This window comes from Myxine glutinosa, chromosome 8 (genome assembly GCF_964187855.1).
Source record: "Myxine glutinosa chromosome 8, kmMyxGlut1.1, whole genome shotgun sequence".
NCBI lineage: Eukaryota > Metazoa > Chordata > Myxini > Myxiniformes > Myxinidae > Myxine > Myxine glutinosa.
The window spans coordinates 156152625-156166902 of record NC_136268.1 but is presented as its reverse complement, the minus strand read 5'-3'; the positions used below and the strand labels follow the sequence as shown (position 1 = coordinate 156166902).

Below are 14278 nucleotides of genomic sequence, written 5' to 3'. Positions count from 1 at the left end.
ATCGCCTCTTGTGCCACGCACCTCGCTTCCAAGTGTTTTAACCCTTGTCCTATCAGATTGTCCATTTGTGTTTTTAATATTTATTCGCTGCTCTTCTTCTACCTAATTAATTCCACTAACCTGTTCCTGACCAAGATTTTAATGCCTTTCCACTTTTCCTGCATCACTAATAAAATGTGTAAATATCCAAGCCATTGTGGATACCTTCTGTCTGTGTCTATCTTTGTGTTCGTGTGCACGCACCTCGGTGCACTTGGTTTGCTTTCTCATTTGCTTTGCTTGACTAAACTACCTACTCTGCAGATCTGCTTTTGTTTGGTTAAAGTTGAAAAATAGTTACATTAATTTGAACATGGCTTCACCTTTTAAATAATTAAGCTTTTTGTCAAGGCATGAAGATCCAAGTTTGGAAAATGTAAAGATATGCCGACTACTCGATTAAATGATATGAGTATTAAGCAAACACACACACACACACACACACACACACACACACACACACACACACACACACACACACACACACACACACACACACACACATGCATATACATACACACAAACACACACACTAACCCTAACAACAACTCAGGCCCACTGCATCGGAGCCATAAATGGAGTGATTTCCACCCTTGCTTCGATCGGGTTCCCCACGTTGAGTTTTGACGAGAGGGAGTGGGGTTCCCCACGGGGTACTTCGGGCTGTACCCTGCCCATATGTAGTTGTAATTGTCATGGTTCTCTTTTTTTCTTCGTCGCCATGCAAGGCGGTAAGATCCTCCAATTCCTCAGGCTCCATGTTGTCAAAGCCTTCCCCTCCCACCTTCCGTCCCAACCTGACAATTTCATTCCACTCCACCGTGTTGGCTGGAAATCTTGTGGAAGTTTTTCATTTTGCCTCTGACCACAGGTTTTGCCATCATGTGTTGATTGTGGGGGCTCTCATCTCATCCATCTACTCCTTGATGGCACCGATGCAGTGGGCTATGTTGAACTCTTTCCAACACTCCCTGACGGTGAGCTCTGGGTCTTTCGGAGTCCATCACATCCGAAATGCAACAAAGGTGCAGCAGGTGTAATAATTTTTAAAAGTGGAGATTACAGCTTGGTCAAATGGCTGGATCAGGGACGTGGTGTTGGGTGACAGGAAGATCACCTGGACGTTCGGGTGAACCACGTTAAGGTCCTCAGGGTGGCCAGGAATGTTGTCGATGAAGAGAAGAACCTTGAACGGAAGGTTCTGTTTCTTCAGGTACCTCTCCACCTGAGGGACAAAACAGTTATGCAAGCGGTCCATGAAAATTGCTGCCGTCCCCCACGCCTTCCTGTTGGCCTTCCAAAACACGTGCAGCATTTATTTGTTCTTGCCCTTGAGAGCACGTGGGTTCAGGGAACAGTACAGCATAATGACTTTCATCATGTAGTCCTCTTTTGTGTTTGTGCAGAGAAGAGATACCCGGTCCTTGGTGACTGAATCCCGATGCTGTCCCCTCAAGCTTCGGGATGAAAGTTATTGTGGACATTTTTATCCAGAAGAGGCGGTCTCATCTGCATTGAAGATATGCTCACCCCTTCTCATCGATCAGCTGCTCAAATTGAGAAGGGAACATTTTGGCTCATCCATCGTGGAGGCACGCTCACCTGCCTTTTTGACGTTGTGGAGACTACCGCTCCTTGAAGCAGTGAAACCATTCCCTGCTCACGTCAAATGAAGCTGCTCGTACCCGCATTGCTCAGTGCATCACTCGTGCTGGCGCCACCAGCGCCAGCCACATGCATGTAAATAATGCATCTAAAAGGCATGTTCTCTATTCATATGCTGAAATGCTTCTACTTCCTTTTTTATGTGGATGCCCCGGACCTGGGCGACCACCTTGGTGCTCATCACAGCGCTCGCCGCAACACTTTCTCGGATCGCCTTCTCATTCGGTGGATTTGTTCATGCTGCGATTCTTGCACACAGAGCCCGCACTCTCTCCTCTCGAAAGCTGGTCCAGCAGCTCCACTTGCTGGATCAGACTCATCACTTTCTTCTGTCTTTTGGGAGTCGCTGCATCTCCGGCACTGGTTTTGCACTTGGGAGCCATGATTGAACAATGAGCAAAGCGAGGTGCAAAAACACAGGTCGAAGTAACGGGACTAGAAGACTAATTGACACCAAGGACATGGTGTATATAAGTAGTCATGTGGGAATTGTGGGTAAATGAGGGAGGGTGAGTGTTCTGCCTATTTTTTGTGGGGGATGTTAGTGGATGATGCCATATTCACCAGCTGGTAATAGATGCGGTGAAGCATTTTCATTGTGTAACAGCTCGGATGATGCCGTATTAAGCAGCTGGTAATCTTATTTGGTGAAGCGTTTTCATTCTTTCCAGTAACTTGTGGGGGACGACGTCTAATGCAGCTGTTGGACCATGCCGTGCAGCTAGGTTTATAGTGTGAATGGTGGGAAATACCATGCAGCTCACTTATAGCGTGGCTACAATATTGTTATGCGGCCACGAAAAGCGGTGAAAATGTGAAGCACAGGACCGCGAATGTAAAAGCAGGTCATGCCTGTGGCTCGTGGAAGATGTTTTTTGCCTACATCCAGCTGCTTTGTGCGTCGCTGGTGAAAGATATGTTTTGGAACTGTTATGCTCGTGACCCATGGAATTTATTTTTTTTGTGCCCGTGAAAAACCGTAAATATGCGGGACAGAGTCGCGAATTTAGAAGCAGGTCACATTTTATCAACTGCAAATACGCTGGGTCCACGAATGTTGGGACCGTGGATGTCGGGGTCTGCCTGCCTATGTATGTATGTATGTATGTATGTATGTATGTATGTATTCATGTACGTGTGTGTGTGTGTTTATATACTGTATGTATATGTATGTATATATATGTATATATATATATATAGACACACACACACACACACACACATTCTCACACACACACACACGCACACACACACACACACACACACACGCACACACATTCTCACACATACACACACAAATGAAATGACAAAATGTGAAGTTGTTGCACATTGATGAGCGATTGCAAGATAAATGACGATATCTCAAATTCATTGAGAAGTGATCGATCTCACATTATAGCCAAAATAATCTTTATATTTGTAATTTGACATACATCTTGTTTTTAGGAAGTGTTTGATTATTTTAATACCTTGTAGTCCAAAGTAACATTTTTCTATTCAAGCCATTTCTAAGATTTTCATGTGTTGAACCATAAGAATGTATTTGTGAAATTGAAGTCTATGTCAATTTGTGAGTTAAAGTTTTCAATTAGCTTTACAATTGGACTAAACAATGAAGATTGCAATGGACTATGAAGTTGATAATTTTTTGACTATTCACGAAGTTTTCTCATTGTGAGAATCATTGTTTTTATATATAATCTATCTTGTGCTGTGACACGCAATAGCTCCATAATTATTTGGAACCAGATATTTATTCGACAATCCTTTACTGTGTTCCAGGAATTAATCGTTCAGGGAGTATATATCATCTATCTCAAACGTTTTGTTATCGACACACGTATATATATATATATGCATGCGTGCATACACACACTCACACATAAACACACACAAATGAATTGACAAAATGTGAAGCTTCTCTGATTATGGACACGAAATATTTCCAAAGAAGGTGATATGTGAAGTAAAATTGCTCGTCTGTCTTTTTCAAGAGGAGAATAAAACTTTTGGAACAATCTTTGAGTTCAGTATATGTATCGCGATTGCAAATATTAACTGTAAACTGTAATGGCAGATTTTTTTTTTTTTGATTCCAGTTTGTAAATGCTGATCAGATTGAACATTTTTTTTCTTCCTGGGCCACAGTTTATGGAAGTGATTTTAAAGTACAGTGGTCTGAGCTATGTTTGAACATAAGATAAGGCAGAATAAAATATAAACTGGATTATTTTGAAAAATACCAAATATATTAATTATTATATTTAAGGGCAATTGCATGGATGCATTGAGTTAAGTGTTTAAACACGTTTGATGTACTTCCTGGACCAGATGACTAAATGTTTTTCCACAATTAAGGATTGCTTCTACATCATCGACACTTGGTACAGATGGTGTTTAATTGCATCGTTTCCAGTCAATGTCTCTCCTGAGTCCTGAATCCTGAGGATTCCTGAGTTTGAATCCCGGTTAATCGCTGAATTAACACCAGGGGGGTTTACTCAGCCTGTCATTCTTCCGGGGTCGGCAAATTGAGTACCAGTTCACTGGTAATTCCCTGTGTGTCGCAAGAGGCGACTAACAGGGTTGGCGGCAGGAAGGGCATCCGGCCATAAAACATTGCTTCAAAAAGGGGACCACGGTGCCCGAAAAAGGCCAACCCCTGCTCTGCGGGGAAAAAAATGGTCTCTCAAGGTGGTTCCAGTCGATGTCTCTCACACTATCCATTAATGGGGAGTTTGTTGATGCAAATTGGAATGGAAGTCATGTTTTTGGATTGAGCATTTTCACATCCTCTCCTGTTCTGTGCACCTTGTGTTTCAGTGATGTAAAGGTATTATTAATGATTAGGTATTAATGTAAAGGTATTAATGATTTTATGAAATGTTAAATATCTCGTGTATTCATGTGATGTTAGCTTTGCTCCACAGTATAAATGTTCTTTCTCTATAAAAATTTAAAAAACCACCTTTAGAGGCCATTTTTCCCCGCAAAGCGGGGGTTGGCCTTTTTCGGGAACCGTGGTTGTTGTTGTTTTTCGGTCCCCTTTTTGAAGCAATGTTTTACGGCCGGATGCCCTTCCTGACGCCACCCTTTTTGCCGCCTTTAACGACAAACAGGGAATTACCAGTGAACTGGTACTCAATTAGCCGACCTCGGAAGGATGACAGGCTGAGTCAACCCCCCTGGCGTTAATTCAGCGATCGACCGGGATTCGAACCCAGGATCCTAGGATCCTAAGCCGGCACCCTAGCCGCTAGCCCAACACCAGGGACGTGTGGTGAGGAATTTCTCTATGTTGAGGTTTTTTTTCCATTATTAAGTGGATGTACAATGGGGTGGTCCCCAATTTTGTGTTTTTTGTTTTTTTGGAAATGTCATGTTCTCACACTCCAGAACTGCTCCAATATCTAGAAAAACACTGCTGGTGAAATAAAAATGAAATTGAATAATATTTATGGGTAGCTCATGGTCATCAGAGTTTCCCCATTTGGTCTTACACTTACGTCCATGGACACTTAAACAGTTTCTGATTGTCGCATACTTTTACAGGAATTTTAAGTTGTGTTATGAATACCCTGCATGCCTTGTTGATGTTTTATGAAGGAAAATATGTTTTGAGGGGTCTATGCAGTATGCATTGTACCCTGTAGAGTAGGCTGGCCGGAGCATGTGTGTTAATTGAACAAGGGCTGGGCACCTAACTGCTATTTCTTGCTTGTCGCCACCACATACTTGAAATTGTGATTGGAGCAGTGTTTGTGAGCTGCATGGGTGATGCTTATTCTTCAAACGAGTCCAGGCTCGCTGGGAATTTCTGGATCAGGATAACTTTGATAATGCAACCACAGATGAATTGGTTGGGTGAATCCCTTTCTGATATCAAGGATGATGTTCTGCTTTTCGTTGGGAGTCAGCTTGCTGAAATCCAGCCAAGAGATGATTATCGGGAATTATTGGAACTGTGTGTAATCTTTCTGGGTGGAGTTCCTGCAAATGGAGTCCAGTTCATGGCCCCAGGACCCATGCACCATGCCCGTTGGATATCAAAGGTCATCTATAGCCTGAAGGTTTGGATGTTCAGAAGTCAGTTAAAACTCACCAGCAAAGAGCAGAAAGGACTGAGAGACATTGCCATCTTCATCATCTGTATTTACATCAGAGCATGGATGACAGCTCCTCTTGCGGCTTCTGCCCCAAACAGTGATTTGCTTCTTCTAAAATCTCTGGTGCAGTACAAAGATGTAAACCAAGCAATTTCGAAGGCAGCAACCATGAAATAGCAGGCCATCTGTGGTACTTATCAGAGGACCTGATTGGTCTTGCATTTTTTGACAAGAATGTGCCTGCAGCAGTGAAACAACAAATGATCCTCGCACTGGAGAATGAAAGACATGAAGAATCCTCTGAAGCGTTGATCTGGGAAATATTCAGGAAAGTGGTTTGGAAGACTTTGTTACACAGAAATCCCATATGCTTTTTCAAAAGATGGACCTTCCTGACAGTTTTCTGGAAGCAGACCCAGACCCAGAGACTTGGGAAGACCGAGACGATTTTAAAGCAGCGTGTGAGACTAAAGGACATGAAAGTGGTAAATGACCATGCGGAACGAGGAGTTGCACTAATGATGAAGATCAACTTCAGTTCCTGCTGCAGGTTGTGCAGGAACACAGGAAAACATTCCCTGACAGCAACAAGAAGACCCTAACTGGAAAAGACTGAATAACCAGCTGGTATATGTGTTTAGAATTTGTATGTACTGTACGTGTAATTTGTGTATTGCGTTATATACCAATTTTACCTGTATAGTGTATAGACGATATATACTGAAATTCCAAGTTAGTTGAGCTACCTCTAAATATTAAAATTGATCTCTACAACTTCACATAGTGTTTTTATGACGAAAGGAACAATTATGGATGGTGAGAACATTAAAAAGTTACCATTTTTTTCTCATATTATTCTGGACCACCCAAATGTACAAGGTACTTCTTCAGTGCCAGATTTTTGTCCAATTTGTTCAGAAAATGTCCTGCAGGTGATCACTTCTGATAATGGCATACAAGCGATGGTGGGATGATATTGGGGAATTTGTGGGTGGTCCAGATTTTTTTTTTTTGGTCAAACTAGCTATATTTGCTATCTATCCAGGTGTGTAGTTGGTGGATACTCATTTGACAGTTGGGGGCCTCGGTGAGTGAGATGCCACATTCAGATCAACTTTATCATAGCCCTGCCCACCTCTTGGCAGCCTGCTTTAATGTAGCAAACCTGAGCAGCGTTCACCACAGGTCAACACAGCTGTCTAGATCAAGCCTAACAATTTTTCTCTATTTTAACTGTGTTGATTTTGTACCTTGAAATGTACAAATGTCAAGTTATTTGCACCTGTTCCTGAATGATATCCAGAACAATTTTTATGGATTAAAAGTGCGAGTTTGAAATAGCAGGAAAAAAATAAACCCAACTCTAATTCGATTTCAGAATTTTCTATGTGTATTTCTTCTTGGTAGAATTGATTACTCTTGTTCATCTTGTTGGCAAAATTGGAAGGAGGGGGTGGAGATGTCTACATTTTAAAATGAAGGATCGAATGGAGGGGACAGAGGGCACGATTCAGAGGATTGATGGTTGTGTCAAAAACTCAGACCTTTTTGTGTCTGCAAAATGTGGATAATAAATGCCAAATGCATATTTTAGTTGTAAAGATCTTATCAGATGTATCAGTGGCATCATATCAGGAAATGGTAGTGTCCTCTGAGGGTGTATATAGTACAGGCAATTATCTTTCTTGTACACGAGCCATAAGGCAGGAGCCCAATGTGAAACCATCTTGAAACTAGAATTCTCTGACTGGTTCCAATGTCCCAAGACCTGGTCGTGATTTGAAAATGTAGCCATTGGGTTATCAGTCGTACCTTTTTCTTAACATACCTACACGGTGGCCCGAAAGTCGCTTTACCCCTCCCCAGTGAAGCATTCGTTCTTCATGACGCCACGAATGATGCACAAGATGTCTAAGAGGACCTGGCAATGAATTTGTTGGTTCAAAGAGAATGATGGAATGCATAGACATACAAAGGAATGCAATAATTATTGCATTTACTGCACAATCAAACCTTTATTGAAGTAGTTTAAGAATGAATGCTTTGCTGGGGAGGGTAAAGAGTTTCAGAGCACTCTGTGCATTGAAAGATGCGTCTCATGAGAAGACTACTAAAAGCTCTGTTTGCATCGTCTTCACCTTCACTCCCTGTATACACTGATCTCTGTACAATGTGACCTTTCCAGCATGTCAGGTGAAAATTCCTGTCAAAATTGGCATCTCTTGCATGACTCGGTCAAAACACCAGCTCTTCACTCTTGAAATCCTGCTGTACACAATTGGCTTATTCTTCAGGAACTTTAAAAAAAAAATTCCCCTAAAAGTTTATGCATCTTGTCCCACTTCTGCATATCAAGTAGCCATTGTAATGCCAACATGTAATTCGGGGGAGAATATTTATCCCCTCAATCGGCCCTATTATTGACAAATCTGTTTATCGATTACCAGTAAAGTTTTGGAATGAATCGATGCAGAAAATTTGACAACGTCTCTTCATAAACGTGATCTTCAACCCCTCGTTTGCAACCTGGTCACCCAACATTGTACCTGCAGCTCATATTGTCAATGTAGCCCTTCACATCTATATTATAAGATTATCTGTTCATCATTTTTGCATCTTCTCTCAAACCACTTATTGCACAAACTTGAAAATTGTACCGCATTCATCGCCAAAAAACAAAGCAGTACAGGGTGCAATTTTGTTTTCTTTTAAGACAAAGCTTTTTCATCATTCACATCAATGCTCTCATTCATTGAAATCTCTCGCGATGAAGCTAACTCCGAGGGCCTTTCACTCACTTACCGCAGGCAGGTTGGTGGTCTTTCTGTCTTCTACCGACTCCTCTCCGGCCTTGCTCCCCCCGCTCTCTGTGGTCTGTCCCCCAAATATTCCTACAGGTCACACAAGATCTGCCAGCAACCCTCTTATGGTTAAACTGCCAAAATCGTGTGTGTATGTGTGTGTGTATATATATATATATATATATATATATATATATATATATATATATATATATATATATATATATATATATATTCATTCTGTTCAGCAAGGTACAAATGGATGCACAGGGTGGAATGTGCTTGATCAGTTGCTGGAGAATGCTATCAGGAACAATTTTCCAGAATTGGAAGTGGGATTTTTGGCAAGCATGGCGTATCGGTTCGATCAAACCTTTTATGGTGTAGGGGTCTTCGATCGAACCAACTCTTCTTGGCATAGATGCAAAGAGCAATGTTTGTCTCAAACTGACCTTCTATTGTGTTGTTTTTTTTTCCGTTCATTTCTAAGCTTATTTCATGCAGATGAGCACCGAGTGGGAGAGGGAAGGGTGTCTCGGTCTCCCCCTTGACCAAAGTGTGTGTGCGTGCCTATGTGTCTATAATGTTTACGAATAAGACTGACCGTGTGCCTTTACTCATTTTGATATAATGTGGTTCTTGTCATGCTACTTGGATTATAATCAATGTCCTGAACCCCAACCCCATGAGAATGATTGTAGGAGTGCACACATGGCGGAGGCTGGATTGGCAAAATTACATTTTTCTCCATCTTGCTTCCTTTGTATTTCCTTGACTAGCAACGGTACCCGCCCTATGGGCGGTGCTTCAATTGGGAAGCCCAAATGAAAAGGCAAAATATCAGAAATTGAAGGCTTTTCTTATTTTAAACGATTCATATAAACATCTGTTGAATCATATCGCACATAAAAAACATAAAAATCTAAACGGTACATGGCGCCCATTTTGAAAAAAGATTGAATTCTGCAAAACGGAAGCGGCCGCTACACGTCTTTCTCAGTCGCACGTTTATGTGTGAAGAGTGCATGCTGAATCTGTAACACGGAAGTGGCCGCTACACCTGTTTCTCAGTCGTTTTGCACACGTTGCCGTGTTACTTCGGAGCCGCACGTTTATATAGGAAGAGTTCGTCAGGAGTCGATCTACTCTCCTGGTACGTAGAATAAACAGTATTTGTAGAATTTTCTACAAAAGCCACATCACTGTTCATATCGGTAAATATTATTCCATCGTGTTTGGGAAAATTGGAAAGATTGGAAAAACAATATAGCCTATTTTACTCCTAGGGGTCCCAGGAATACCCACCCAAAATATCGTTGCGATCGGTTGAGCCGTTTTTGCGGTACCTTCGAACAGACGGACGGACATTTGGTGAATTATAGTAAGATTCATCAGACCAGAGTACCCAACATTTGTCTGCTCCTTGACACCTCATTGTCATTTTGATTTTTTCTATCCTCGTCATTTTGCTCTTGTTGAATATCTAAAGCTGTGCATGATTTCCCACTTTGTTTTTCCAATTTCCGAATTTGAAGTCCTTTCTTTTCCGAGCTGGAGACTCGGTGCTGCTGAAGTAGTCATGGCACGAATACACCGAGTGATTTGCCTTTGCCATCCCAGTGGTATGACATGTGTTCTGAATTTTGTTACGGCATACTATGGTTTCGTCTTGGAAAGGAACCACCAGCATGCTGCCATAGACAGGACACCTGGCTTGTTGTCCATAGGTCCCTTGGCAGAAATCCATGATGCACCAATGGAACAAGACACCAGTTTTGTAGTTGTCTTATTCCGTCGTGATTAGTACCCAGATTAGAAAATGTAAAGGCATGGAATACCTTCTGGTTATCTGGGCTGACTATTTTATAAGAACGAATGATACTGTTGCGGTTTTGCCATAAAGGCAAACCCCCTTTAGTTAATTGCATGACAACATGTAGCCTGCAGTAGTTAGTTATTTCTTATTGAATGTAAAGATTAGCCCCTTCCCCTTTGTGTAATAATCAAGACCAAATATGCGTTAAGAGTTGGCAGGATTTCAAACCTTCGTGTGGTTAAGGGAAGCCATTACTAATGAGCAGGAAGGCGTGGCCAAAAAAACAGGCCCACGTGACCAGGGGTGGGTCGAGGACACTGCACCAGCAAGTAACCAATGGGCTGTGAAACCTCCCCGAATGAAAGGGGGAAGGAAAACTGAAACCTTCCTGGGAGAAGGAAGGACTGAAGGCCAAAATGTGACCAACCTCAGCCAATGGGAGGCTGTGGAACATTTTGGAGGCGTGGGCGGGTGAGATTAAAACCCCCGCCCATCGCATTTTCATTCACTTGCATTTTCGCCTCGCCAACGAGACCTCTCTTGCTCTTGCTCTTGCATTTCGCCTCACCGACGAGACCTCTCTTGCTCTTGCTCGTGGATTTTGCATCGCCGAGGACTCCTGCTCTTGCTTTTGGATTTTGCTGCGCCACAACCTCCTGCTCTGGACTCTCTTGCTTTTGGCTCCACCAGACGACACTGCTCTTGCCTTTGTGCTCTTGCCCGGACCTTTTGCCTTTGTCCTTCGCCAACACTCCTCTCTTGCTTTTTGTGTTTCGACGCCCGACACCCATCGCTCTTCGCCGATCTCTCGCTCTGATCTGGCTGACCTGCAAGCATTGGCTTCTCCCGTGACTCACCTGAAGCTGAAGCTTGTCTACGTGCACTGAAGCTCGTCTGCCTGTGTTGGAGTTCGGCATCCAGATACCTCATCCAGGCTGCACGTCCGGATCGAGGATCGAACTGCACGCACACCACGTGGCCACTTTCGAGTCAGTCCCTGCAAAGCACTATAGGTACGGGAATAACCAGCGTATTATTCCCTGTGTGAGTGTGAGAGTGTGAAGGTGCCAGTGGGGTTATAATTAGGTAAGGAATTGATAAGGTGCATCTTCGTCTCTTTCTTTGTGCCTTCAAAATAAAAGGCTGTACATTTTGTGTTACACTCAAACCTGTTCGGATACGTCTTTTCTCCATTGGCCTAGCATCATCCAAGACCGAATTTGGCTTGAATCAGGTCTGTAAATCACGTGAGGTAATGCCGCTTTCCACACCGTGCAAATCCGCTCTGCACAATAAAGTGTGGAAGCGAGGGTTCGATCCCCGGTTTCTTCGGTCACGTGTCTTGAAGGTATTTGGGATTAATTGACCAACAAATTCTTCGGCGCGTGGCTGGGAGATTGGCGATCTGAATTGCTTTGCAATCCGTAAATCACAAGCTTGGTCGTGGTCGGCGGCCTGAGTGGACCCGGAGTTTGAGGGGAAACGGGGCATAAACCCGCCTTTGTACGTCAACGAACACGGGATCCGCAACAATACGTAACCAACTTTTAACTGTCAAAAACTGATCTGTGTGTTGAAGGTTTTCCTCCTCCCTCTCGTATCCCCACCTGTACTTCCATTGCTGTTTTCCTTTTTTACTCCTTTAAAAGCAGCTTTTCCTCCCACAAGGTAAGACCCTGTGATGTTTGTCGGATTGTGTTTTTATTTCTTTTGAGGAATTGCTTTCATTCATCCCCTTAATTTATTGACTTATGACATCCTGAACACTAACTTTTTATTTTCTGTTTTTTGTTTTCGTTTTTTTTTTTGTATTAACCATGTTACTTTATTTAATTTAATCAATGTGCCATCTCCCTACATAGTCTTGCTTTGTATACACGTTACATCACTAACTGTATTCGTTGTGTTGAGTGTTCCTCGTTCACTGATATAATTTCCACATCAATCTTCTGTTTGAACAAACTTGCATTGTTGTTCATTTTCAGGCTCGAATAGCAAATCCGCACTGCACCTTCAACAGCAAGCGAAGATTCGACAATCACACACTGCATCACCGGAGACCAGAACCTCAAGACCTTCACCGTCGGTGTCTCCTCTCGCTCTCTCCAAACCCCATGCAACACGTTTGGAGAAAGTTAAACCTAAATGGTCCTCAATAGAGGACCTTTCAACAAGTTCAACCACTTCCCACACTTTGGCACCTCCACTCACAAAGATGGATCATTTTGAAGAGCAGGAGAGACAACTAATACCACGACAAGCAGCTAATGATGAAACACTGACTCAGGTGGTCACATCAACAGCACACAGTATTCCAGCAGAGTTGCAATGTGCCACTGATAGAGGACATCCAAGTGGTGTTTATGCATGCTCTCAATCCATAACTGCTCATAATGATGACACTGAAGAATCAGTGACTTTGAATGTTGATGTGCACAATGAAAGTCATGCCTTTGCAAGCAAAGCAGCCTCCTCTCAGGAAGAACTTGATGTTTTTTCCATGGCCCCGTTTCCAAAGGCCACTGATAATTCAACTCGAGATAAGTCGGATATCTTCAACCAGGCTCCTTTTATCAAAAAGTCGACGTCCTTTGTTTCTGACACTTGTGGCAGCAGAGCCTCCATGGATACGGAACAGTCGAAGAAAGAATGTCTGCCTTTAAGAGAAGAGGAGTTGATAAAACCGCTTCCAGCAACTAGTGATTCTGCCTTCGTGGCCTGTGAGTTGACCAATGACCAAAGGCAAAGTGTTAAGGGGAACAGTGCGTTTTTGGCGGTGGTCTCACCCAGGCCTTTTAACTCGAGAAGTTTGCCACAATATTCCCGCCATTTTCGTAGAAGCAGAGATGGGGACAACAGCCAGTAGAGATTTAGGAAGAAGCAGGTGACGTTGCAGGTGGTGATCATGTTCCTGGTCGGTGGTTGTGGTGATGCAAAATCTTCAGTTGCTTTTCATGTGAAAGTTGCTTCAGAGAAACTTTCCATCTTCAAGCAACGTCCATCATCGAATGATGATTTATTTTCTTGTTTCATGATTTGGGAATTGAAAAAAGAGATTCACAATCATTAAAGTTTAAATAAAAAGTCTTATTGATGTGCGAACCAAAGATTTATGGGCGACTTCTGTATTGCAGTTTTTATTGAGCAGCACGGCGAAGCTCTGGCATGTTTTAGCAGGTGACTATGCAGGTAACCTCAAGACGATGTGCTTCCCATGTGAATTATCGGTTTTCATTGAAGGTACCTTACAAATTGTTAGCTTATCTTATGTGACCTGTGACCTCCACAAAATGTGGTTCTGATTGCATGGGAAAGCAACGCGGAGGAATGATTTCTTGCTTCAAACCTCTAAATGTCAAACTGCACCTGATGTTTTTCTTTCCTCACCATCTTGGGTGACCCTTTGGATTTATTTCTTCGTGCTTGTCATCCTGTTTGTACCACTCTGCATTCTTCTACTTTTTTACTTGATGATCTGGAATGAAGTCATGAAAGTTGCATAAAATGTATTTTATTCTGGGGAAGGTGAAAGCAAATTATTTATCTTGTTTGGTTTATGGTTTCATATCTGAGTTGTGTCCAAATAAACCTGCTTGTATTAATTAGTTACAATGTATCGGGGTTTTTTTTGTGTCGCTACTTCATCAAGACATTGCTTTAAATGCTGAAGGTAAGCAAATGTGCAATGCCCTCGAAAGAGTATCAGACTTGCTGTTGCAGTCGCTAATGCTGGATGGTTTGCCATTGCCTTCCGAGCATGTCAGGTAGAGCAGGAATTTTGAATTTGTTCATGGTACCAGTGATTACACTGCTACTCCGTGAAGGACACGGTGGAATATTTAACGTCCACG

At 42.6% G+C, this 14278-nt stretch overlaps 1 protein-coding gene across 1 annotated transcript in view; it reads left to right on the top strand.

Moving 5' to 3' along the window:
* The window catches only part of LOC137433049 (AP2-associated protein kinase 1), a 188373-nt gene extending 174341 nt beyond the window's left edge, over positions 1-14032 (top strand). Inside the window, 1 exon segment of the mRNA XM_068125469.2 lies at positions 12413-14032. Coding sequence (XP_067981570.2) covers positions 12413-13293 — 881 coding nt within the window. The 3' untranslated portion in view covers positions 13294-14032.
* Positions 14033-14278: the final 246 nt, after the last annotated feature.